The 27,867-nt window shown below is 42.4% G+C and overlaps 1 protein-coding gene across 1 annotated transcript in view; it reads left to right on the top strand.

Moving 5' to 3' along the window:
- The window catches only part of LOC308096889 (membrane-associated guanylate kinase, WW and PDZ domain-containing protein 1-like), a 199,769-nt gene that overhangs the window by 95,542 nt on the left and 76,360 nt on the right, over positions 1-27,867 (top strand). The window contains exons 4-5 of the mRNA XM_080444399.1: positions 19,720-19,839; positions 25,517-25,756. Of these exons, the coding sequence (XP_080300525.1) occupies positions 19,720-19,839; positions 25,517-25,756 (360 nt within the window). The remainder of the gene's footprint in view (positions 1-19,719; positions 19,840-25,516; positions 25,757-27,867) is intronic.

The raw sequence follows: 27,867 nt of genomic DNA on the forward strand, positions 1-27,867 counted from the left end.
TGTACTTGATTACTTTACACCACTATAGCCTTGTGCCTTGTGAAAGATTCAGTAACCAGATGGCCTCATGAATCTTCTGTTCCTCTGAAGCCACAACAACAATATGGCCTCGCAATGTTTCTGACCCTGATTCTCGCTCTAATGTGTAAACGCTACAGCAGAGCGGCAGGCTTTCAAAGACTAATGGAAAAATTGCAAGCTCTGCTGTAATTCTCTCCAAACTAAAAAATAAATGGCATATGTTTATATACTGTACACAGGGTATATGGTAGAAAATGAGGAAAATGTTTTGTGGGGGCCAAAATATGTTTCCGCAGGTCTCATTTTTGGATGTTTTGAAATTGATTAAATGTGTATGCTTGATGAACACATAATGCATATCGTTGCTGTCGGGCAGAAACCTCTTATTCCCATATTTAACCCATTAAGACCTGGAACACATCTGTGTCATTTTTTTATTTGAGCTAAAAAGCATTATTTTACACTTTGGCTATTAAAAAATAGCAGATATACAAGCTCATAGCGTGGCACCGAGTGTCGCGCTACGAGCTTGTAGATCTGCTATTTTTTGAATAGCGAACATTTGTAACTCAAATCTTTGCTTCTGGTGGTCCCTGGAACAACATATTTTGAGATGGGGGTCCGCGGGGGGGTCCAGGGGGTCCCCAGCTAAATTAGTTAATATAGCATCACAATCATTTTTAACCACTGTATTTATATGTTGGCTATTCTAAATAGCCGATCTACAAGCTTGCAGCGCGCCACTTTGTGCTGCGTTGTGATTTGCAATTTGTTTTGGGGGGGCGGGGGGGGATGGAATGGGGGAAAATGTTGAATAATTTTGATTGGATTTTCAGATGGGGTCGGCGGCCAAATACATATCAATTATATTATTATTATTATTATCTCTGTGATAAGAGCTGAGTGTGGGGTCTTATCAGCACACAGTCACAGCAGGGCTGCTGTTTGCAATCATGTCACCTCACCCACTGCTGACTGCTACATGTACCACTCAGGGGTCTTCAACGTTTTTCAGGCCAAGGACCCCTTAGCTGAGAGAGAGAGATGAAGCAGGGACCCCCCCCCCCCCACACACACACACACACACACACACACACACACTACATACTGTATTAAATTGTTTTGTATTTTAAACTTTTTCATTGGCATAACGACAAACAAGCAAAAAAAAAAAAAAAGACGGCTCTTAATGAATAAGTGAGGAGCACTGCATGGGCTTGCTCGCTGCTGTCGCGTTGCGTTGTGTTGCGTTGCGTTGGCGTGACGATGTGGGTCAGAACACACGCTTCGGGGACACGTCATGTCATGCACGTCTCCTGCACTACAACACAGCTGCATATGAGATGCTATTTATAGTCCACACTCTGAATGACACTATGACACTTTTACACACGCTGTGTATATTATGGACCCAACATGATTTATTTTCCAGAGATTATTCTATCCAATACTTACTAATATCGTGTGTGTGTGTGTGTGTGTGTGTGTGTGTGTGTGTGTGTGTGTGTGTGTGTGTGTGTGTGTGTGTGTGTGTGTGTGTGTGTGTGTGTGTGTGTGTGTGTGTGTGTGTGTGTGTGTGTGTGTGTGTGTGTGTGTGTGTGTGTGTGTGTGTGTGTGTGTAATGAGTATCAAAATACCATCCTCAGAACAATTTCATTTCAACAGGAGTGATTGAGATGATTCTTCTTCTATATTCTATAAGATGTTCTATATGTTTTTGCATTCATGCATGCACAGGTTCTACATGATTGTGTGTGTGTGTGTTGCATGCATGTGTGCAGAGAGGTTGTGGTGACGCAGCAGTCCAGTGACAACCTACAGAGACAGTAGTGTCGATGACGTGAGAGGAGCTGGGAGGACAGGCTCGCCTGGGCTGCCTTATCCTTTTAGCAGCGCTAGGATCAATACTGCACACACACACACACACACACACACACACACACACACACACACACACACACGCACACACACACACACACACACACACACACACACACACACACACACACCTACAGCCTCTGCGAGAAAGACAGAGATGCTACCCACTCAATAACAGTACGCTGAGAGACGAGATGAAAGTGGAGGAGAAAGGAACAGCGTAGGCCGGTGGGCGTTGGAGCACGGAGAGAGCCGTGTGAAGCCAGCCACAGCTCCCTGGTGTTTGTGTGTCATCGGATGTGTGTCTACTACGGCGCTTCTCTTTTCTGCCAGTAATGATTTATTTATGCTCGGTCGTACGACAGCGGTGCGTGCCGGTACCATCGTGAGACGACATATGAATAGGGTTATTTATGCTCGACATATGAATAGGGTTATTTATGCTCGACATATGAATAGACATATGAATAGGTCTTGAAGTAGCGCGAGCGTGCATGGTTTACTCTGAGCAGGATGTGAAATGACCGTTAGGTGACTGTTCTCATCCTCCATACCTCGTCACTCTCCTTCCTTCCTCTTGTCTTTTTTTTTTCATTCTCTCTCCCTGCCATCATCATCATCGTTGCTTTTGGGGCAAAAACCTCTTATCTCCATATTCTAACTTTTATATAGGGGCCCTATGTGTGGCGCTGTAGTTAATACTGTATAGTTAATACTGCTGTAGTTAATACTGTAGTTAATACTACAGTGCCACACAAAGGCATCAAAAGTAGCAGATCTAAAAGCTTGTTTTGAGCTTGTAGATCTGCTACTTTTTCTATTTTTGAATTTGAATCCTGAAAAGTAACTGTATCGGAAATATGAGGTTTCCACATGACAGAGACAACATCCACATTCAATTTAATTGAGTTGAAAAATATGCCCCTGCTCTAATGGAATGGACTGTGGTCGCTGATTGATGCTGTTGCTTATATGTTGCTATACTCAGATTTATCTCTGTTGTGTGTCTCAAGCAACACCTCATCACACCTAGCAACCTGCTGTAGTAACATCTTATCACACCTAGCAACCTGCTGTAGTAACATCTTATCACACCTAGCAACCTGCTGTAGTAACATCTTATCACACCTTGCAACCTGCTGTAGTAACATCTTATCATCACACCTAGCAACCTGCTGTAGTAACATCTTATCATCACACCTAGCAACCTGCTTTAGTAACATCTTATCACACCTAGCAACCTGCTGTAGTAACATCTTATCATCACACCTAGCAACCTGCTTTAGTAACGTCTTATCACACCTAGCAACCTGCTGTAGTAACATCTGATCACACCTAGCAACCTGCTGTGGTAACATCTTATCACACCTAGCAAATTGCTGTAGTAACATCTTATCACACCTAGCAACCTGATTTAGTAACATCTTATCACACCTAGCAACCTGCTGTAGTAACATCTTATCACACCTAGAAACCTGTTGTAGTAACATCTTATCCACTTAAACACCAGCATCATTATTGTGGGGAAAGCTTTCGCAGATAACGCAATGGCACTATTTTCAGCTTAAGCTTTCTCCACAATGACATAAAACAGAGAAGACACTAGTATAGAGCCCTGAGGGACTCCGGTCAACCATATAGGGTTTAAGACTTAAAGCCTATATGGTTGACCGGAGTCCGCAACAAAAGCAACAAAGCATTAATCATGCTTAACCACTTAAACTTCAAGTGGTTAAGCCTGATTAATGCTTTGTTGTACGACTGTGTCATGCGCCGGAAATAGCAGATCTACAAGCTCACAACACCAGTGTTTATAGTATAGTTGGTTGATTAATTTTGATGCAGTGCTGGTCTTTTTTTTTTCTTTCAGTTTTTTTGTTTAGTTATTAAATGGGTCCTTAAATTGTCACTTCATTTTCATGAAGTGTCGGGACCCCGACAATCATGTCGGGACTACGACCCACATGTTGAGAACCACTGCTCTAGGCAATTGACAAAGAGTGCCACAGCCAAAATTCATTGTAAAAAAAAGTGCTTAGGAGCCGAGATACAGCCTTTTTCAGTAAGAAGTTAAACAAAGAGTGAATGGAGCAGCAAATCTTCAAATCATCATATCTTGGGTTCTGAACATGTTTATTTTTTTTAACGTTTTAGACGTCCAGTGGCACTCGGGGCTTATATCAACGGACGTTTTAGACGTCCAGTGGCACTGAATATTAAAGAATTAGCACTAGACAGGTGGAGATGTGAAGTATAGTGGTGAGAGGAAATTGTACACATACTGTAAGCGAGGATGAGACAGATGAGATACTAGACGTGGCCATGAAATATATTTTGATGGGAGGTTGAACATGAAGAAGATTATTGACTCTTGATTCCCGAGAAGAGAGGGCAGCTTAAAGGAGCACTTCACTGCACCCATTTTCAACCTTATCTTCATGTAATTGGTACTCACTAATGTTCATTATAAGATGCCTTGTTTCTGTCTAAACTCACTCCGTATCTCAGAGGAGGGCTCTGTGGACAGTTCAGAAACCTGCCTACCAGTGACATCATCGAAATGGAAGCCATTGTTTATTGCATCAATAAAGACAAACAAAAAGGTTTAAATCTTTGTGTGAAATTACCAAACCTGCTTACTGATGATGTCACTGGTTGACAGAAATGGTGCCATCTTATAATGAGCATTAGTGAGGACCTGTTATATGAAGACAAATGGGTGAAGTGCTCCTTTAACTGCTTAAGCCCTATTATTTAGACTTCGTCGTACGACGGTGTCGCATGAAAAAAGAAGATCTACAAGCTCTCAACGGGTCACATCGCCATGCACATTGTGAGCTTGTAGATCTGCCGTTGCCACTATCTCATCACCAAAAATAATGGCACGGCCAAAACAGGGAGGCCAGGGTTGAAAGCGGTCGAGTCTTTGTTACATCCGGTCCCTTCCTGTAGAAAGTGAGGTTTTTATGTTAACTTCACTAGTTATTGTAGTTACAATCCGGAAACCCATTCGGCAAAACAATTAAGGATTCTTTTTATTTTATTTATTTTTACCTCTGGGGGCACCACCTCCTTTTTTGTGTTGAAACAGGAACACGGTTTGGCTCCTCCCCTTTCCCAGTCCACTTCCTCCCGGGTGCTTCTGTGTTTATTCCTACTAACAATACTACAAAACCGGGACAGCATCTGTGTAATTTTTTGCGTTGGTTATTCAAAAATAGCAGTTATACAAGCTCACAGCGCGTCACTTCGTGCCGCGCTGCGAGCTTATACATCTGCTATTTTTGAAACATTTTGATAGAGCTTGAAAGTGTGAGAAATACTGATTCATGAGGTATTTGTGGAATCGGCCTCAGTTCTTAATGGGTTATGGCAGTGATGGTGCTGACGAGATTGTGCTGTTAGCAGAATCTGTCTTGAGAGATTATTGTAGTTATTGTACGGCCTCCAAACCAAACAGTGGGCTGTGTGGGACCAATTGACAACTAATATCACCGGCGCTACAGCCTACAGCAGTTACGACAGGCGGTCGACTGGTGTAATAGGCTCTATGAACAGCAGTGTTGATTTTGACAGAGAATGTTGATATAGTTTTAGTCAGTCTTTTGAAAAACATTCCATTTAGTTTTAGTCATATTTTAGTCATCTGAAATGTTTTAGTTTTTGTCTAGTTTCGTCGACTAAATATCATAAGATTATAGTCGACTAAATCTACAGTTGATTTAGTCGACTAAAATGTATTTTGGCGGTGCCTTGATGGTGTCGTAATGGCTGATTTTACACTTGGTTGCATGCTGAAAATAGCAGATCTACAAGCTCACAACGCTTCGCAGCGCGACGCGTTGTTAGCTTGTAGATCTACTATTTTCAGAGCGCAACACCCGAGCGCAACCAAACATAACATGACTTGTCTTTTAGTTCTACTGGATCTCTTCTCCACTAGTCCCTCACTAACATTTTAGTCTAGTTTTTATTTGTTGACGAAATTGTCAATATATTTAGTCTTAGTTTTACTCATCATAGTTTTTATTTCGTTTTCGTCAGTGAGAAAAGGTAGTTGCCGAACATTTTTCGTCATAGTTTTAGTCGACGAAATCAACACTGATGCACAGCACAGCAGCCATATTGGAAAGAAAATTGGGCCTCTTCCTTACTTCCTTCACAGGTCTTACCACTGATACTAATGAAGGCTCTGTTCCATTCTGGTCAAACAGAGTCAGGGTGTTGATTTTGTGCATTTTGGCTCACTGGAAACAGTCTGCTACACCAGTGGGTCTCAAAGTGTGGTCCAAGGACCCTCATGGTTCTTTGAGGGGGTTCCGAATGGTTCCTTCGGTTATTTCTGAGAGTGTACAAATGGAACCAAATGGACCCCGACCCGTAAGGGTCCATGGCATTTGTTTCCATTTGTACACTCTCAGAAATGGGTGAAGACTGAAGACACATTTGTCTTGAGATTACATAGTCTTGTCTTCTGGCATAATACTTGACCTACAACTCTTCCTTACAAAGATGACTTTCTGCTGGCTCACTGGCATTTCAGCAGCACTGCACTGAGTCTAGGCCACATTCATGTGTTGAAAGAATGAAGCCATTGATGAGTTAGTGGTGAGTGCCAGGCATTGTTTCATTTGTCTTCAGCTAGGCCTGTCACAATCATTACATAATTGCCTAATCGCAATTATTTGAGATTTGCTACTTTTGATGCTTTTGTGTGACGCTGTTAGTATGATCAAGTAGGGCATTCATTTACGCTGAAACCCCCCCCTAAAAGTTAGAATATGGAGATGTGAGGTTTCTGCCCGACTTATTCGGATTAACCGCTGAAGCTTTATTTTATATTTACTCGTACAACAAGTGTCATGCGAAAATAGCAACAACACGATGCATTGTGAGCATCGCGTTCTGAGCTTGTAGATAGGCTATTTCTGATTGGGGGGGGGGAACTAGCTTCAGTACACGTGTGTGTGTGTGTGTCTGTGTGTGCGTGCGTGCGTGCGTGTCTGCGTGCGTGCGTGTGTGGTTACGTTATTGATGCAAAGTTATTTAAACTTTTTTTTCTACCTCAAAGTAGGAAACATGCCCTCCAGTTACAGTAAATAAAGCATTCTAGCTTCTGGGAACTAATTGATCGAGCTGCCAGGTATACTGAACAAGCCAAGCAAGAGAATATCTTGTCTCACAGTTTCACGTTGAGCATTAGGTTTGAACGTTAATGTACCGTCGTGCACTTTGACTACACTTATATCTCTACATCAGTTAAAAGCTCATGCTAATTCCCAGGCAGTTCTGCAGTTGACCTTGTAGGGCATGCTGGACCTCACAGCCGTTTGCTAAGAAATGCTCTGCTCATCCTGACAGCCTTGCTGAAGCGGTTTATTCTAAACCAGGGGTCTTCAAAATGTTTCAGACCAAGGACCCCTTAGCTGAGAGAGAGATGAAGCAGGGACCCCCCACTACATAAAATTGCGTTTCAGATTAAACCTTTTCATAGATTTCATAGATAGCTTCATAGACTTGTTTGACAGCACTATCATCACTGTTGTGGACAATAATGTTTGTTTGCACATGATCTTTTCTGTTGGATTCATGTTAACCCATTAAGACCTGAGGCCGATTCTACAGAATGTCTTCTAAATCCTAACAGTTTTTTATTTTTTTAAACGTATGTTTCTATATCAGTGGTTCTCAAACTTTTTCATGTCAAGGACCCCCATAATTATTTGTATTTGGCCGCGGACGCCGATCTCAAATTATTTTGTTCCAGGGACCCCCCAGAGGCAAAGATTTGAGTTACAAATGTTCGCTTTAAAAGAATATATATTCAAAGATTTGCACACATTTTCACGATTTCTCAAAAATAGCAGATCTACAAGCTCATAGCGTGGCACTCGGTGCCGCGCTATGAGCTTGTATATCTGCTATTTTTGAATAGCCAAAGTGTAAAATAATGCTTTAAGCTCAAATCAAAAACTTGACCGTTGGCTCTGATTGATTGATTAAGAATACTTTATTTAGAAGTTTGCAGAGAAAAAAGCACAAGGAAGTACAGTTCAAAATACAAGGTCAACTAAATAGGATTGAAAAGCCCAACAAAAAGCCTACTGGCTTGTTTCAATTGGGGTCCTCACGCACTCAATTCATGGAGACACTAAATGACAGACAAGATATACACTACCATGCAGAACATCATATAAACATTTTAAAGGTAAGAAAAACAAACAATATGTACAGTAAACAGTTCGAGGGGGGGGGGGGGGGGCTAGGTTATGACTTTGACAGGGTCCAGTTTCGAATTGCTTTCTTTTAGGGCAGTTTTGAAAGTGAGTAGGGTTTTACACCCCTTCACTACTTTTGGTAGGGCATTCCACATTTTTTGTTGCATAGCAGGAGAATGAATTCAACCCCTTGTTTGTGCCAAATCTGGGTTGGACGTGATCAGTGGAGCTTACCTCTGGTGTAGTGATTGTGGACTTCATTTACGTTTTTGAAATACTTGGACAGGTACATGGGTATCTTAATGTTGTGGTGTATCTTGTAGACCAGGCCCATTGCAAGTCGCTGTACTCTGTCAGCAGCCATCCGACCCTAGCAAAATGAGCAGGGGTTAGATGAGTTGTGGGTTTAAGGCCAAGAAGTAGCCTTACCAGTTTTCTGTACTTGGTCGGCTCCTTTTCCCCCTCTACACCAAATCTCCAAGCCACAGACAGCGTATTAGGTATTAGGGACAAGGGGCTAGCATCCGGCTTGTAAATTGAGGCTGTATAGGTTCAGTTCAGTTCATATGAATGGCATGTAGTAGTCTCGCTGTTTCACCCCTGCTGCTTGCAGAAGCAATTAGGCTCTATTCAAGAGGATGGGTTTTTGGCCGATCTTTACACTGGATTTTATTACCTTAATAAACATTGTCATAAATACTATATGCTTCCAGTCGCTAGTTTAAAGTCTTCTTTCAATCACCATGATATACGTTTTGGTAAATTATGGTCCCATTTATTTTAAAATTAATGATAAAGTAAGGTATGTTTCTAGGGTTTCTACTGGTTCTACCGAGTGAAGACCTGCCCTCGCTGCGGTTTCAGCCAATAGCATTCATTTCCGTTTGCATTTCGGACCGGATATCAACCGGATATAGAAAGATGGCGGCTTTGAAATCGCTGCAAAGTAGGCTTCATTTACGGTCTGTAGAAACCAATGGCGTGGCGCAGTCCATATTTTTTTTTACGGTCTATGATTAGGGACTCTACTAGGGTTCATGTGGTTAAAACGCCCCATGGGTCTGTGGGATGCAAGCCATATTCAACCATATCAACCTCACCTCTCGTTTTACTACCTGTGTGTGTGTGTGTGTGTGTGTGTGTGTGTGTGTGTGTGTGTGTGTGTGTGTGTGTGTGTGTGTGTGTGTGTGTGTGTGTGTGTGTGTGTGTGTGTGTGTGTGTGTGTGTGTGTGTGTGTGTGTGTGTGTGTGTGTGTGTGTGACTACACAGTTACAGTACTGTTTCACCACTAGTTGTCCATGGCATAATTATGTTTATAAATATAAAAGATAGGATGGCACCATTTCTGTCTTAACCACTCTAGTGTCTCAGTAGACAATGTCCAAAACTGTTACTTTCCAGTATTCAAATTCAAAAGTAGCAGATATACTTGTAAGCTCTGCTATTTTTGATACATCTGTGTGACGCTGTAGTATGATCTAGTAAGGCGTTAATTTGCGAAAATACACAACACGTTAGAATATGGAGATAAGAGGTTTCTGCCCGACAGCAACGATACATACTGTAGTTGTGGGGTGCATAGGCCTTGAGGATTGTTTGAAATAACGCTAGCGATCCCAAAGCTCAAAAACTGTTTGAGAAGCGGTGCTTTACACAATCAGAGGGATTAGTGTTAATGAGGCAGCTAGCGTTGGTTGGGTGTGGGCTCTAGGAGCACAGAGGTCCAGAATTAGAGCTCTATCTGTGTGCTGTGCTGTGGGACGACTGGCCTGGAATAACAAGTCCATTCCCCCGCTCAGCACACACACACACAGAGGCCCTGTTCCACCCAAAAGAACTTTGGTTCTAGAACTGGTTTCCGTTCTAGATTCTTGGAACCTTTTATTGCTTTCATGGAACCGGCCACAAACCAACCAGTTTTAAGCAGAACCATTGTGATTGGGGGCGGCATAGCTGAATGGTTAGAGAGCCCGCCTGCATAGGATAGCCTTTTTCGCTTGCTTTTGCCATTGTTTATATCACTTCAACATCTTCCAACCTGTAGAATAGTGACACGCCCACTTTGGTTCCCAGTTCAGGGCTAGAAAAAACAAGTATTCTTTTTTGGTTCCAGTTACGAACCAACTTTTAGGGTTCTGAGCAAATTCATTGTCAGTGGAAACACTCTGAACTGGTGCAAAATTAGCCATTAGCCATAGGATTTTGTGCTGTTGCAGTTTTTGTTTACAACATAAATGTAATTTGTATTTATTATGCTCCTACGTTCTATGCCAAAAACACAATGGAATACATGTCTGTTTGTATGACAGGTAATTGTCAAGTAAAACGATGGTGACGGCTCTAGTTGTTAGGGAATATGGAGACTGGCGTATAGAATCTTGACGCTCGGTAACTAAACACAGTGCATGCTGAAAGTTCGCTTCTCATCATCAGGTGTGTCTGTAGCTTTAGGCTCTGCTGCTTCTCTGAACAAGAAGCAGAGGCTACAACTGAACACTTCAAAGTCACAGAGAAACAACAGCACACACACACACACACACACACACACACACACACACACACACACACACACACACACACACACACACACACACACACACACACACACACACACACACACACACACACTCATCACCATATTAACATACACAGATGTGCTGTTAGAAATAGTCACATGCCATGTAGGCAAGGGTAGCTTTGTGTGAATTATTTTGAAACAATAAACAAGCAATTCTTTTTCAGGATTTTGTCCCTTGGTGTAAAGCCTTCGGAGGACAAATCGCAGCATTCTTTCAAAAATAATATGTAAATAGTGTACAAAAAGCAGCAGTTTTGTGTTTAAAGGAGAATTCCGGACAAATTAAGTGTTATCTTTCACTTTTATACTCGCAACACGAGTTGCCAGGTTCTGGAAAGAAACAAGCATCCAGTGTTAAATCGTTCGCCATTAACGGCAGGCTCGCAGGAATTTTCAGCGCATGTTTGACTATCATGAGACTCTACAATGAATCGTAGTAGAGAAAAAAATAACATTGCATCGGTTATAATAGACGAACTTCACTAACCCACGCGCTCCCATTATGACAACGGAGGGGGTTTAAAAACAGGGGAATATATGGAAAAAAGAACGCCACTTTTTACGTCGCTAGGTGAGTAACGAGACATGAAAGATAACACTTAATTTGTCCGGAATTCTCCTTTAACCCATTAAGACCTGAAGCCGATTCTACAAAATATCTTCTGAATCCCAACAGTATTCTGAAAAACGTTTCTATATCAGTGGTGCTCAAACTTTTTCATGTCAAGGACCCCCAAAATTATATGTATTTGGCCGCCGACCCCCATCTCAAAATATTTTGTTCCAGGGACCCCCAGAAGCAAAGATTTGAGTTAAAAATGTTCGCTTTAATTTTTTTCCCCAAAAATAGCAGATATACAAGCGCATCGCGCTATGAGCTTTATTTTTGAATAGCCAAAGTGTAAAATAATGATTTTTAGCTCAAATGAAAAAGTGACACAGATGCGTTCCAGGTCTTAATGGGTTAAAAGTAGTTGCTCCGTTCATCACTGTTGCCATGTCTGCTTATTATAAGCTACTTTGGGCTGGTCTTCCCTTTGAAGTCGCTTGAAAATATCGGTACGGGTTGTGTTTTTTTTTTTGGGCTTGTTTCTAAAGTGTAGTTGCTTATTTGGGCTTGTTTCCTAATGTTGTTTAAACCAGTGGTTCTTAAACATTTTCATGTCAAGGACCCACAAATGTATTTGACCGCGGACCCCCATTTGGACACAGTTCTCTATATACATGCTGAAAACAAACAACTAGCAGCAGATAAACTAACTGCAGCCATGGTCCATGTATCTGATTGGTTGAGGAACTCATGTTTACACCTGAATACAAACAAAACTGTTTGTATGTTTTTTTCACGCAACTCCACAGACAATGTTTATCCTGACATGATCGTCAATGGAAACATTATTAAGGTAGTATCTGAATTTAAATATCTTGGAATCACACTAGACTCAAACTTGACATTTAGAAAACATAAAAAAAATGTAGCCAACACAATCAAATTCAATCTGTCTAACTTCAGGCACATAAGACCATATCTAACAACAGATGCAGCCAAACTCTTCATGCATGCTATGATTTTCTCACACATCACATACTGCTTCACAACCTGGTCACAGACAAATCTAACAGCTCTCAAACCCATATAATCACTTTACAAACAGACATTAAAAACACTTGATCAAAAACCCAACCGTTACCACCATTGCCGTATAGTTCAAAAGTATAATTTATTTAATTTTGATAGCTTTGAACATTTTTAAGATTTTAAATGGGCTTGCACCTCCACCACTAAAACAGTTCATAGAGCGAAGAGAAAGTGGTGACAGAACAACAAGGGCAACTACCAGAGGAGACTGTGAGGTACCATTCAGACAGAGTGTGTTTGGTAAAACAGTCTTCTCTGTTTGAGCCTCCCATCACTGGAACAGTCTTCCTACCGAAGTAAGAGAGACCACCAACTATCTAACTTTCAAATTCAACCTTAAAAGATGGCTTAAAGCTAACCAAATTTGTAATCATGAGTACATTTCGGCTCCATTAATCACTGTGTCTTCTCATATTTTACTGTATCTGTTTTGTCTTCTGTATTATGTCTACTTGTTTTGTATTGTTGACTATGTCTCTTTTTGTATGGATAACTATACCACTTTTTAACTGCTCAGGGACTACAGATGAAAATTAGCCAACTCTGGCTAACTCTGGCTCATTTACATGGACGTGAATAACTGACATGTTGATCAATGTGCATTGTCCCTGTTAAATTGTTAAATAAATAAATACATTTGAAAATATTTTGTGCCAGGGACAAGATTTGCGTTGTTAAAATGTTAAGAAAATAGCAGATCTACAAGCTCACAACGCGTCATAACGCATCAAATAGTCCGGTAAAACTGTGTGGGATCATGTGGCCTAGTCATGTGAGCTTGTTTTTGTAGACCTGGTTGCTTATTTCTCTTGCAAAATCTGGCAACACTCACTACCATTCATATGTACAGTAAGTAGTTCTACGTCTTGAGGTCAACTCAACAGATAGTAGTGATTAGTAGTCCTTAAAGATGGTTGTATTCCATTGTGTATTCCATGGGATGTATTCACTCATCTCTGTTTTCAAAGACTGAATCCATACAGGGACATAAGCTGTATTATATCCCTCAGACAGAGATTGTCATGCTTACAGGAATGCAGGTCTTTGTTATGGTCACTGAAACATTTATAGAGGAGCAGTAACATGATATGTGTCTGGCCTACATTGATTCACACTGTGTGTACGTACCTTATTACACTAAACACTATGGTTACCGCCACATGAGCGCACAAGGCGGACACACTGGTGCAAGAAGTAGTCCCATTTTTAAGTATTATACCACGACTATAGAAATACTGTTACATGTAAACAGTCCTGCTTGCAACATTTTACTTAAAAGGATAGTTCACCCAAAACATTACTTATTTTCTATCAATTACTCACCCCATGAAAGCCTTGAATTTGATGACTGGTGGAAAGATGCTAATGTTTCCGGTAGGAGACTCAATGTTGACACTTTGTGTCTCCTACCGGAGCCGCCACCGGTCATCAAATTATTGGCTTAGGAATGCGATAAAAAAAAAAAAATCCATGAATTCAGTGAGTAAGCGATAGAAAAAACATCATTTTGGGGGTGAACTATGGGATCCCTTTAAAGCAGCACTATGTAACTTTCCTCATCTATCCTGGATTTGAACCCGGTTCCTTGCGCAAGTGCTGAATTAGTTTTTACCATTGAGCTAATAGAGCATGCCTGCTTGCTCATACATTGAATCTTGACCTTCAGGTCAAATTTCGTGTCAGATCCTGTGTCTAGGTGAGGCATGACCTTTGACACGATCTACATGTCTCAATAGAAGAGCAGGGAGACAAAATACAACCACCCTGATTGTATAAGTTATATTGTATTAGTCATACTCTATCATACAGATTGGACAAAATTACATTTTATTCATTAACAAAACGTTACAATTGTGCCGCTTTAATATGTGTGTTGTATTAATAATCTAAATCTACATAGTAACTAAAGCTGTCAAATATTTGTTGTGCAGTAAAAAGTGCAATATTTGCCTCTGAGATAAAAGTATTGGGGAAATACTTCAGGAAAATAAAACAACCTCACAATTGAGACAAGAGTCTCAGAAGGAGGGCTGTGGACAGTTCAGAAACCGGCCTACAGTACCAGTGACATCATTGATTGGGAATTCAAGCTAATAGAAACTGCAGGATTTCTATTCCTGGAAAGTTAGCATGCTATAATGGAAGTCATTGTTCTCACGTTAATAAAAATCTAAATACAAAAGTTTAAGAAAAAAGGATTAGTGAGGACCAATTATATGAAGATGGGTTGAAAATGCGTGAAGTCGTCCTTTAAGTGTGGTACAATTATAGATTCTACATTCAAGATTGTTTTTGTTTTTCATTGATTTATTGACTGATTGATTACTTTTTAACATGCTTATTAGCAGTGCAGGTAGTACAGTCAAAGGTTTTGCTAAATGCTAGAGGCTATGCTAATGCTTTTGACTAAATCCATCAGTATATAATACGGATAATAGTAATACAATATAATCAGAATGGCTCCGCTGTCAGGCCGCAGTGTGTCTACGTAGGTGGTGCACCTCCTACTGGCTCCGCTGTCACGCCACAGTGTGTCTAAATTACAGTAGGTGGTGCACCTCTTTCCTCTCCTGGCTTTGCCCTGGGTTGGCTCCCACAGCGTCCATTTGCTCGCCGCCGGTTCCAGGTGCCTGAGGCAGTGCCCTGCCAGCCTCATCCTTCTCTCTCTGACCTTTACTGTGACCCGCGAGATGCCCCCTGTAGAGGACCACATTTCTGATGTGGAGAGCTGTGTGTGTGATGTGAACCCTGTACATTGTATATTGGTAGAGCTCCGCCCCCAAATAATGTCAGTTTTCAATATCAGTTTTATCCAAATATGGAGCTCCACCTGGCCTCCATATTTGGATCCAGCTCAGTCGGTGGAGTTTGATTGATTTGATTGAATACTTAATTAGTCAGAAATGTAAACGGCACGTGGTCATGCATTAAGGCTAAAAGGATAACACACAACAGTCCTGGGGACAACAAGGTCATGTGTTTAATCCCGGGCACCACCAACTAAAGAGTAGCACGGCTTGGTTATGTTGTGCGGTAAGTACTGGTAGCTGATGGTAGGTGTTGTTGTATGCACTGGTAGCTGATGGTAGGTGTTGTTGTATGCACTAGGAGCTGATGGTAGGTGTTGTTGTATGCACTGGGAGCTGATGGTAGGTGTTGTTGTATGCACTAGGAGCTGATGGTAGGTGTTGTTGTATGCACTGGGAGCTGATGGTAGGTGTTGTTGTATGCACTAGGAGCTGATGGTAGGTGTTGTTGTATGCACTGGGAGCTGATGGTAGGTGTTGTTGTATGCACTAGGAGCTGATGGTAGGTGTTGTTGTATGCACTGGGAGCTGATGGTAGGTGTTGTTGTGTGCACTGGGAGCTGATGGTAGATGTTGTTGTATGCACTAGGAGCTGATGGTAGGTGTTGTTGTATGCACTGGGAGCTGATGGTGGGTGTTGTTGTATGCACTGGGAGCTGATGGTAGATGTTGTTGTATGCACTGGGAGCTGATGGTAGATGTTGTTGTATGCACTGGGAGCTGATGGTAGGTGGTGTTGTATGCACTGGGAGCTGATGATAGGTGTTGTTGTATGCACTGGGAGCTGATGGTAGGTGGTGTTGTATGCACTGGGAGCTGATGGTAGGTGGTGTTGTATGCACTGGGAGCTGATGGTAGGTGGTGTTGTATGCACTGGGAGCTGATGGTAGGTGGTGTTGTATGCACTGGGAGCTGATGGTAGGTGGTGTTGTATGCACTGGGAGCTGATGGTAGGTGGTGTTGTATGCACTGGGAGCAGGGTTGCCAGATCTGCTTATTATAATTTCCCTGCAAGATTTTATTTGAAAATAGCCGATCTACAATCTCACAACACGTCACGATGCGACGCGTTGTGAGCTTGTAGATCTGCTATTTTCAAATAGCTGATGCATATGTTAAAGTGCTCATGTGGCCCATAGTCGCTTCTTTTGGGCTGGTTTTCTTAGACCTGGTTGCTTGTTTCTCTCACAGAATCTGGCAACACTGACTGGGAGCTGATGGTAGGTGGTGTTGTATGCACTGGGAGCTGATGGTAGGTGTGGCGCTCCACCTCAGCATTCCATCTCCCAGGGGTCTAGCGCACTGAAACGGGGATAGACTCCCACATTCTCGGCTGATACCGACAATAAGACTCCGAACTACGTACTTACTTACTTACTTATATGGCCACTACTGTGCATTGTAGATTAGTACCCTACAGTGTCACAAAACGGTAGCACAAATAGCCGATCTACAAGCTCACAACGCTTGTACATCGGCTATTTTTGTTATTTAGGAAATAGAAATATTTGTGAAAGTGAAAATTGTTCACTTTTCAACTTGTCTTCATACAATTCGTCCTCACTAATGCTCATTATAATATGGTACCATTTATGTACACCCCGCCAGTGTGTGGACGGCACTCGCGTGTGTGTGTCTAAACGCGTGTGATGTCATGTTATGTGTGTGTGTTGCTGTTGCACCCGGTCACAGATGGGTTACAACTCCCATCAGCCATCTGGTAGGTGTGGAAACTCTTCTCGTGTGTGTGTGTGTGTTGTGAAAGACAGACTCAAACAATGGCGTCCCGTCAGCATTGTCTGCTGGAGGGGGGGAGGCAGCACCCCTCTGTCACAATGCATCTCTGTCGTGTGGAAACCTCACATGTCCAAAAAATACTTTTCAGGATTCAAATTCAAAAAGCAGCAAAAAGATCTTGTAGCTTGTAGATCTTTTATTTTTGCTACTTTTTGTGTGTGACACTGTAGGTGTGATGAAGTGTAGGGCATGGGTCTTCAACAGGGGGTCCTCAGAGTTACTACAGGCAGGGGGTCCTCAGAGTTACTATATATGTTTGTGATAGGAACTTTTTTGTTGTTTTTACATTAACCAATGCTGAACCCTAGCATCACTATTCTGGGGTGAACATTCTCCCGAAAATAGCAGATCTACAAATCGTCTATTTTTTGGTGAAGAGATTTGATGTAGAAGGAAAAAGAGCACAGAGCCCAAGTTCAAGTTTAGGTATCGAGGGTTTTAAGTGGTTAGTAGATCTGCAAACAATTAATATTTTAACATTTGGTACTTTAGTTACATTCTGATTCTGTCGGGTGGAAACCTCATATGTCCCAAACTGTTACTTTTCAGGATTAAAATTCAAAAGCATCAAAAGTAGCAGATCTACAAGCTCGAAACGTTTCGAGCTTGTAGATCTGCTACTTTTGATGCTTTTGTGTGAACAGAGTATTTCTATATTGCGGTATTGCTACTTTTACTTAAGTAAAAAGTCTTAAGTACTTCTTTTGTCCCTGCTACAAAGCAACACACCGCCACAGTCCGCTAATCATTAACTCCAATGGGGGATCAGTGTGGAGTCGTTAACCTAGCAATTAACATTTTTTGACACTAGTCCACCTTTTGAGAGAAGACTTGTGTGTGTGTGTGTGTGTGTGTGTGTGTGTGCGTGTGTGCGTGTGCGCGTGCATGCGCGCTGCTTTTGCTGTGCCAGACACTGATGTCACAGCCTTTTTTAAATTTCCTGTTTGCTGACATCAGCCACCGTTCATTCATCACACCTCCAGTTAGCACTGGAAAGTGCATCTACTAAAGTCCTTTGAGGTACTAGTTGCAAGTTACTTTGTATAGATTGTAAGGTTTTGTCAATTTTTGAAAACTTTTCTCAAAAGAAATAAAGCAGCACGCCGTTCAGATCCCCCTTGTCGTCTGTCTTGGATGCCGTTTCCTTTGACTGGTCAAAGGAAACGTGCGTTGCAAGCTCACAACGATTGGGTGATCTTCCATTTTTGACGAAGAGATTAAGTGCAGAGAGAAGGTAAAAGAAGGGGGCCTAGTATAGACCCCTGCGGGACCCCAGTGAACATAGGGTTTAACCACATGAACCCCAGCATCCATATTCTGGGGGGAACATTAGCCCAAAAAAATAGCAGATCGGCTATTTTTGGCAAAGAGATTAGTGTAGATTGAAAAGAATGTACAGGTGCAGTGTCCATGTGTCAGTCAAACTACTTCAAAAGAGTGAGAAACACCCACGGTCACAACACCAGAGGGAGCTCCACTGATCTCATTCCCCCCAGATTCGGCACAAACATGGGGATGAATTAATTCTGCTATTATGCCACCAAAATGTGGAACGCCCTACCAACAGCCATGAAAATGTGTGACTCCCTCTACCCTCCTTCAAAACAATTTGCAACTGGACCTGGACAAGTCTTCTAGCTTGCCAAAAGAAATGACCCCCCACTGTTTTTTCTGTACATATACTTTTGCTGCTCCTATTATTGATGTATTGTATAGTATTGTTTGTCTTTATATGTCTTGATGAATTGAATATAGGACCACAACGCAAACAAGTGTATTCAACCTATCAAAAAAACAGGTCTACTTCACTAGGTCTAGAGGGTTTAACCCTTTAAGACCGGGAACGCAAGCTATTCAAAAATAACAGATACAGTATACAAGCTCTTAGCACGGCACCGAGTGCCGCGCTAAGAGCTTGTAGATCTGCTATTTGTTGGGGAAAATTGTGAACATTTTAGTTTTAAAGCGAACATTTTTAACTCCGTTCTGTGCTTCTGGGGGTCCCTGGAACAACATATTTTGAGATGGGGGTCAGCGGCCAAATACATATAATTTTGGGGGTCCTTGACATGGAAAAGTTGGAGCACCACTCATATAGCAACATACTTTAGAAAGGATTCTTAGATTTCTAGATATGTATTTGGCCGCGGACCACCATCTCAAAATATTTTGTTCCAGGGACCCCCAGGAAGCAAAGATCTGAGTTAAAAATGTTTGCTTTAAAATAATATATATTCAAAGATTTGCACACATTTTCACGATTTAAAAAAAAATAGCAGATCTACAAGCTCGTAGCGCGGCACTCGGTGCCGCACTATGAGCTTGTAGATCTGCTATTTTTGAATAGCCAAAGTGTAAAATAATGCTTTTTAGCTCTAATCAAAAAGTGACACAGATGCGTTCCCGGTATTAAAGGGTTAAGTGGTTGAAGTGGTTAAGATTTCACAGCGTAATGTGATAGATATGACATTAGCCTTGGAGTGGCTTACAGTATGTGACAGACTCTGCTTTCCTTGTTTCTAGTGCCAGCTGATAAACCAACCACCGCTATCCATTACGCCAATTACAGTGACTGCTATCGAAAGTATTAGTCGTTCTACCAGCCTCACAGCTCCGTCTGTGAGCTTGTAGATCGTCTGTAGCCGCGGCGACACCATCCATCGTAAGACGGACGCATGATTCATGCATTATTAGGACGTTCGCGGAGGAAGATTGCAAGATCGTCGGAAATTACCCTATAACTTATCTAACCAATTTTTTCTTCTTTGGTTTTGTGTGCAGGTACGACCCGGGCTCCGCGAGACGCAGAGGTTCCAGGAGTGGATTACAACTTCCTGTCTGTGGAGGACTTTCTAGAGCTTGAGGAGAGAGGAACGCTGCTGGAGATAGGAACTTATGAAGGTGAGTCATCGTCAATTCACCATTTATAGTAGGCATTTAGCAGACGCTCTTAATCCAGAGCGATTTACAGTAAGGTAAACACGAGGTAATACATCAAATGCATAGAAATAGTCATCTAGGATCATAGGTAAACACACCTTTAACATATTGAGTGCCAGGGTTCTTTTTAAACAGGGTACAGTCAGTGCCTGGATTTAAAAAAAAAAATTAACCTTTTTCAAGTAGTCACAAAATATTTTCAGTGATCACCGTCCTCACGGTGATCCCCTCATTACACACATAGAGGTCTCGTACAATCGGGGGGAAAAAATTAAAAACATTCGGTAATCCGTTCCATAGTTGCAGCCAGTTGAAAATAGTCAAAAATAGTCAAAAATACATAGTAAGCCTCGTTTGGATTATGAAAAACGGTCCGGACCGTTTTTGGCACTCAATGTGTTAACAGATTGACTTTAACAGTAGAACTAGTTGGCTATTAGTTGCACAAGGATTAATCCATTAAGACCGGGAAAGCATCTGTGTCATTTTAAGATTTCTTTGGCTATTCAAAAATAGCAGATATACAAGCTCATCAGGGACGCAGGGAGCATTGGGGAACCAAGGGGGACACGTGCACAGCGTGCATGCGTGCGTGCCCCGAGTTGTTTTTGCGTTTTTTTCCCTTTTTATTTTTGGTTTTTCTTACTTTAATTCGGTACAAAAAAATGTACTTCTTGAAGTGTAGATGTGTGGCAAAATGGAAACGTCTCTCAGTTTTAAGATTAAAGGGTATTCAAACTATAGTGCTCAAACTAGCAATAGAATACATGTTCAATCTTCATAGATATTCATAAAAGCAAAAGGTTAAATAAAGCCTCAACCTGCAATTCCTTCAACTGTTTGGCTGTAAAGCATCATAATTCTTCGTATTGTATTATGCTAATTGTTTATGAAACACAGCGCTAGTGTGTGCATGGGGGCTTTTCTTTCACGCTCTGTTCACAAATCACAGATTAGGACATGGTGACAATATTGTTCTGTCGTGAGAATACATTTTTTTGCTTTATTAATCCATGAGTTGAGCTGTGAAGTGATGTGAAACTATAAACCGTCTGTCTGTCTGTCTGTCTGTCTGTGAAAAGAGGTAGAGGAAACCTTTTCGGGCACATTTTTCCTATGATCACCCAGCAGGGTTCATCAATGTGTCCGTACACGGACAAATGTGTCTGTGTGCTTTTATTTTACATAACATTATACATTATAATGTTCTTATTTTGATCATAAGACCCAATTACTGAATGTCTCCAGGTTTTCCTCAGAATATGTATGACACTGATTTACTATGACACTATGTATGGCACATTAGGAGTCCACTAGGACAGTGGTTCTCTAACTTTTATTTTATTTTCAAGGACCCCCATAACTCAGAGTGCACAAATGTACGGTACACTCTTTTGTACATTCATGTGCGCACTCTCAGAGTTATAGACCTGTAAAGGTTTGTGTGTTACTGGTAATATAATTGTCTAATCATTTTTATGTCTATGGCAAAGATGGCAAAAACAATTACAAAAATGTCCACCACAAGCCAGCATGGCGATGACCCCTGTCACCCAGTGCCAGACAGTGAAAACCACCATTGTCGACAAGGGTTTCTAAAGGTCATTACACACCGGCGATTATGTGAATATACGCAAAATTCGGACTCGTTCCGAATAAATAAAAGACGCTTTTTCACCTTTTCGCTCCGTGAAAGCTATCATTGACTTTATAAGGTTTTTAAAAAAAACGTATTATTCGCATGAAAAAAATCGTCCCCGGTGTGTAAGGGCCTTAACCCCAAAAATATGTGAATTACATTTCCAAATACATTATGCGATGCGAGAGTGTGCAATAGCCAACACCAACTCGGGAGTCGGGACTCCTGAATCGCTGCCGTCTAGCATCAGGGTCTGGAGCTCTGCAGTGTTGTTAGCTAAGCTGTCGCACCGCAGTGTGTTTAAGTAGGTGGTGCACCTCCTCCTTCCCCTAGCTGTGTCCTGGGTTGACTCCTCCCACAGTGTCAGTTTGCTTGCCACTAGTTCCCGGGTGCCTGACACAGGGTGCGTTCGGAAATACAGCACTGAGCGCACTGGCCAATACAAACTAATAGGCGAGTGCGCTCCGGTGCGCAATTTCCGAACACACCCACAGTGTCCTGCCAACCTCATCCTTCTCTCCCTGACCTTGTCTGTGACCTCTGGGAGGCCTCCATGTAAATACTTTATAAACCAGGACCCCCAAAATGATATATATTTGGCCGCGGACCCCCCATGTGATGATGTTTTGTGCCAGGGACCCCCAGATGAAAAGAATAGTGTTAAAGAAATTCAAAACACTTTCAAGATTTTTCAAAAATGTCAAAAATAGCAGATGTACAAGCTCGCAACCTGTGAGCTTGTACATCTGATATTTTTTTTTATAGCCAACCTTATAAATGGATAAAGTGGTTACAATTATTGTGACACATTTTGCTGGGGACCCCCTGGAACCCCCCCTCAAGGACCCCTGGGGGTCCCGGGACCCCACTTTAAGAACCGCTGTTATAAATGATTCCAACCCTTAAGGTTTGCAACTGGATCAGCATGCTAATGTCCCCACGAGGCCATGGGCTGCACAATGCCTCACTGCTGGTGTGTCTGCCTTGTTGTCAAGAGATGTAAAAAGTCTTCTTTCAAAATAATTCATTCAAATCTCCATGCCTGAAGAAGGTGTACGACCGAAAGCTTGCTAAAAAATGTAAGAAAGAAGGTTTTTGCACAGTTTTGAGTGTGCAGAGGCCTCCTTTTATTGGTACTCTGTGGTTCTCAAAGTGCCAGAAGGTCTGGGTCCTTGCTTCACAACGCAATCATTTTCTGTCACAAAATGACTTTTTTTTGTACAGCTGTATGACTGTGTCACTGTGGTGTACAATGAAAATATTACTTTACAAAAAGAAATTCACCACATTAATTATTTGGATTTCATAGGAGGGGCATAATATAGGGACAAGGACTGACAGATATAGATAGCTCCATATATGGAGACTGGTAGCAGACTGACTGTACGTGTCACATGACCTGGGGTGGTTTTGTTGTCCGTTGAGGACATGGTATCGCCGGGCAGGATTGAGGTTCCGTGGTGACGCTTTAGAGTGTGGATGACGAGGGGAGACGGATTCAGGTGACGGCGGGTCACTTCACATCTGCCCAACGCACTCTGTGTGTGTGTGTGTGTGTGTGTGTGTGTGTGTGTGTGTGTGTGTGTGGGGGTTACTGTACACTGGTATTACTGTAGCTTTCTTGTGAGGGCCGAATGTTCACGCGAATATTGTAGTGTTTGAGGAATAGACGTTGTGAAAAGATTGAGCTTGGTGTTAGGATTAGACATTTAGAGGTTTGTTTTAAGGTTCCGGGATGGAGTTATTATACCTGATTTATACCTATAGTTGCTTGCCTGTGTTGTGCACCGAAAATAGCAGATCTACAAGCTCAGAACACAGATCTATAAGCTCACAACACAGATCAACAAGCTCACAACCCTAAAGCCTGAGTACAACCCATTCTTTAGATTGTGGTTTTTAAAAAATGGTAAGACAGGTAAAAATGGCATTTAGTATACAATTGCCATAAAAGTTGGATGTCTTCACAAGTATAGTAATACTGTGTGTGTTTGTGTGTGTCCATGCGAGGCAGGCAGACAGAATGTCACAGCATTCATGTGTTGGCAGCAGTGTGTGTGTGTGTGTGTGTGTGTGTGTGTGTATGTGTGTGTTGGCACATTGCTGCCTTCCCTGCAGACAATGTCAAATACCTGACCACAGGCGCTATGCTCATCCCTGCCAACAGGAGGCAGCGTGACTCAGATCACCACATGCAGTAAACATTCACAGTCCTTCGATGATTCAATCAGAACATCTTTGATCATAGAACTCAGTTTCCATCAGATTTACAGAGAATTTGTGAATGTTTGTCTAGTTTACCAATAAATACTCGATGAGTCAAGTAAAAGAGCAACTTCACCCATTTTCAACCTTATCTTCATATCGTTGCTGTCGGACAGAAACCTCTTATCTCCATATTCCGTAAATGAATCCCCTACTTGATCATCCTACAGCATCACGCAAAAGCATAAAAAATAGCACAGTCGCGAGCTTGTAGATCTGCTACTTTAGCTATTTTTGAATTTGAATCCTGAAAAGTAAGTGGTTTGGACATAATGAGGAGAGAGAGAGAGAGAGAGAGAGAGAGAGAGAGAGAGAGAGAGAGAGAGAGAGAGAGAGAGAGAGAGAGAGAGAGAGAGAGAGAGAGAGAGAGAGAGAGAGAGAGAGAGAGAGAGAGAGAGAGAGAGAGAGAGAGAGAGAGAGAGAGAGAGAGAGAGAGAGAGAGAGAGAGAGAGAGAGAGAGAGAGAGAGAGAGAGAGAGAGAGAGAGAGAGCGAGCGACAATAAGGTGTCAACGAGGTGGTCAGCGGTGTAAATGGCTCTTACAATTTAAATAAGGCTACAATGACCAGTTACAGATACACTTCATCCACCTGAAAGGTGCGAATAGTTGCTACTATACTTTTTGGGAGGGATGTTCAACAATAAAAAAGACCCAAAAAAATGACAGTATCAGTATGCTCAGGTTTAAAAAGCCGTCAGCAGAGAAGCAATTATTAACCTATATAACAGACTATCGTATTTTAACAGCAACAGTTGACAAACGTGTGTCCCATCAGATATACATTGTGGAAACAGCCAGCCAATGGAGACAGTCGGGGGGGGCGCGGTTTGGATTCCAGCGGCTATCCGGGGGCGGGGTTTGCCCAAAGCTCCGGTTAGTCCCCAAATCACGTGTCACTGGTAGGCAGGTGTATACAGTATACTAGTGTGTCTTAGTGGTTGTTATGGTGCTGATGCTTCAAGCTGGTCCGTTGTGTTTGTGGTCGCCCAGACAGACAGACAGACGCTCAACCCACAACTTAGAGAGCTCGGCATCGCTCCATGCCAGCTGCATGCTTACTATACCACCATTTTGGGACACGTTGTGCCGCCTGCTTTATTTCTGTGTTTGATATCTGCTTTATTTCTGTATTTGATATCTGCTTCATGTCTCTATTCGATATCTGCTTTATTTCTTTATTTGATATCTGCTTTATTTCTTTATTTGATATCTGCTTTATTTATTTCTGTTATCTCTGTGGGTGAGATTCGCAGACTTCCCACAGATTTGTAAATCCCCTCTCTCGCTCCTCCATCTGTCTTGCTTTCACTAGCCCTGTCTTTCTTATTTCCCCTGCTCTCTCTCTCTCTCTCTCTTCCTCCCTCTCTCTCTTCCTCCCTGTCTCCCTCCCTCCCTGTCTCCCTCCCTCCCAGGCTCCCTCCCTCCCTGTCTGTCTGTCTGTCTGTCTGTCTGTCTGTCTGTCTGTCTGTCTGTCTGTCTGTCTTTCTCCTCTCTCTTCCCTTTCTTCTTTTCCTGCTTTCTGTCTCACTCTCCCCTCTCTCTCTCTGTCTCCCCCCTCTCTCCCTCCTCTCTCTCCCTCCTCTCTCTGTCTGTCTGTCTGTCTGTCTGTCTGTCTGTCTGTCTGTCTGTCTGTCTGTCTGTCTGTCTGTCTCTCTCTGTCTCTCTCTCATTCTCTCTCTCTCAAGCATGCTAATGTTCCCCCCTCTTCTCTTCTCTTCTGGTCTTGTTGCCTAGGTAACTATTATGGGACCCCCAAGCCATGGCGTCATCAGCCCCCTGCCGTTGGGACAGTGATCTCAGTGTGTGAGCCCCCTGGCGGCCCCGCCCCCCCACCGCGCCGCCACTGCACCAACAATAACAACAACCCCCCCACGCGCACCAAGTCCTACAATGACATGCAACACGTTAGAGTAGCGCCCCCTGCTGACGACGATGAGGACGAGCAGGCCACGGAAATGAACAACAGTTTTACAGGTGAGCAAATCGACAGCCCCTTGGAGATGCTTTGAATCCATTAAGACCGGGAACGCATCTGCGTCATTCTAAGATTTCTTTGGCTATTCAGAAATAGCAGATCTACAAGCTCATAGCGTGGCACAGAGTGCAGCGCTATGAGCTTGTAGATCTGCTGTTTTTTTAAAAATCGTGGGAAATTTGTGCAAATCTTTGAATATGTACATATATTTTTTAAGCGAACATTTTTAACTCCAATATTTGATTCTGGGGGTCCCTGGAACAAAATATTTTGAGATGGAGGTCCACGGCCAAATACATATCATTTTGATGGTCCTTGACATGGACACTGATATAGCAACATACTGTTAGGATTTAGAAAACATTTTTAGATATGTATTTGGCCATGGACCCCCATCTCAAAATATTTTGTTCCAGGGACCCCCCAGAAGCAAAGATTGGAGTTAAAATGTTTGCTTTAAAAATATATATATTGAAAGATTTGCACACATTTTCACGATTGCCGCGCTGTGAGCTTGTATATCTGCTATTTTTTAATAGCCAAAGAAATCCTAAAATGACACAGATGCATTCCCAGTCTTAATAGATTAATGGGTCGTTTAGTGTGTGTGTGTGTGTGTGTGTGTGTGTGTGTGTGTGTGTGTGTGTGTGTGTGTGTGTTACTATACTTGCTGAGGGACAAATGTCCCCACAAGCATAGTACAATTTCCTGGTCCTCAGAAGAGAAATTATTGTTAGGGGTTCGAGTTCTTATACTTAGCTGTTTGGCGATGTCACACACCGAAAAATTGCAGAACTACAAGCCCATAGCGCATCGCAGCCCTGCATGCGCGATTATTTGGCTATTTCCAGCTATTTTAAATGTTGTCCTAAAATCCTTAGGTCCTCACAAGTGTAGCAACACAAACGTGTGTGTGTGTGTGTGTGTGTGTGTGTGTGTGTGTGTGTGTGTGTGTGTGTGTGTGTGTGTGTGTGTGTGTGTGTGTGTGTGTGTGTGTGTGTGTGTGTGTGTGTGTGTGTGTGTGTGTGTGTGTGTGTGTGTGTGTGTGTGTGTGTGTGTGTGTGTGTGTGGGTATAAATGGAATGTGTTTATGCTTCTCTTCCTCTGCTGTGTGTATTGTCAGGTGTCTGGCGGTTACATCATCGTGTCTTCGTTATGCTGAATAGTTTTTTTTTCGAGAGCCTCCACACACTGCCCCCTGCCTGTGAGGAGGGGCACTGTTGTTGTTGTTGTTTTTTGGGGGGGAGATGGAGAACAGTTTAACCACTTGAACCCCAGCATCCATATCCTGGTGGCGACATTAGGCAAAAATAGCAGATCTACAAGCTAACGTGTGACGTGTTGCAAGCTTGTGGATCGGCTATTTTTGGCTGAACGGATTTGGTGTAGAGTGAAAAAAGCGGTCCAAGTACAGAGACAACTCGGGTCCAGTTTACTAAGTGTAGAGGGTTGAAGTGGTTAACAGGCTCTACAAGGCCTGTCCTCCTGTCTTTTTGTCTCTCGCCTTCACACGTGCTTCTCACACACTCACACATCGCTCACATGTGTTTTAGTTCCTGTAATTAGTCGTTGAGTTATTGAAATACTGATACTTCTCCCCTTTTGTCCGTAGGCGGTAATATCATTTGGTGTCATCGTTTAGCCTTATTTTTATGTTGATTAAGTGTGCCTGCCATGCAATGGCAAAACACTTATTATTACTTTTATCTATTTTTTATCTTTGCTTTCAATTAATACACTGATAACTAATAAATATGCAAAATCTCTCTGTGTACGCATCTGTCCTTTGCATATCTCGAGAACCTTCCGAACAATCAGCTGCAAACTCGGGTGTGCGTATCCCACACTGAATGGCCAGCGATGGCCTTAAGGTTAGAGGAGCAGGTTTGTGACCGATGGTTCGATTCCCCAGACCGGCAGAAAGAATCAGGATGGGCAACTGAATGGCCACTCCCCCCAACACCGCTGAAGTGCCCTTGACCAAGGCACTGAATAGTGGTGGGGGGAAAAAACGATCATTTCAGTGAACGAAAGATTTTGTTCATGCTCACGGCAATGATCCGTTCACGTGATTCGTTTACCGTTAACCGTTCAGTAGCGCTATTGCCAT

Source organism: Gymnoscopelus braueri (assembly GCF_963280865.1).
Source record: "Gymnoscopelus braueri genome assembly, chromosome: 12".
NCBI classification, from domain to species: Eukaryota; Metazoa; Chordata; class Actinopteri; order Myctophiformes; family Myctophidae; genus Gymnoscopelus; species Gymnoscopelus braueri.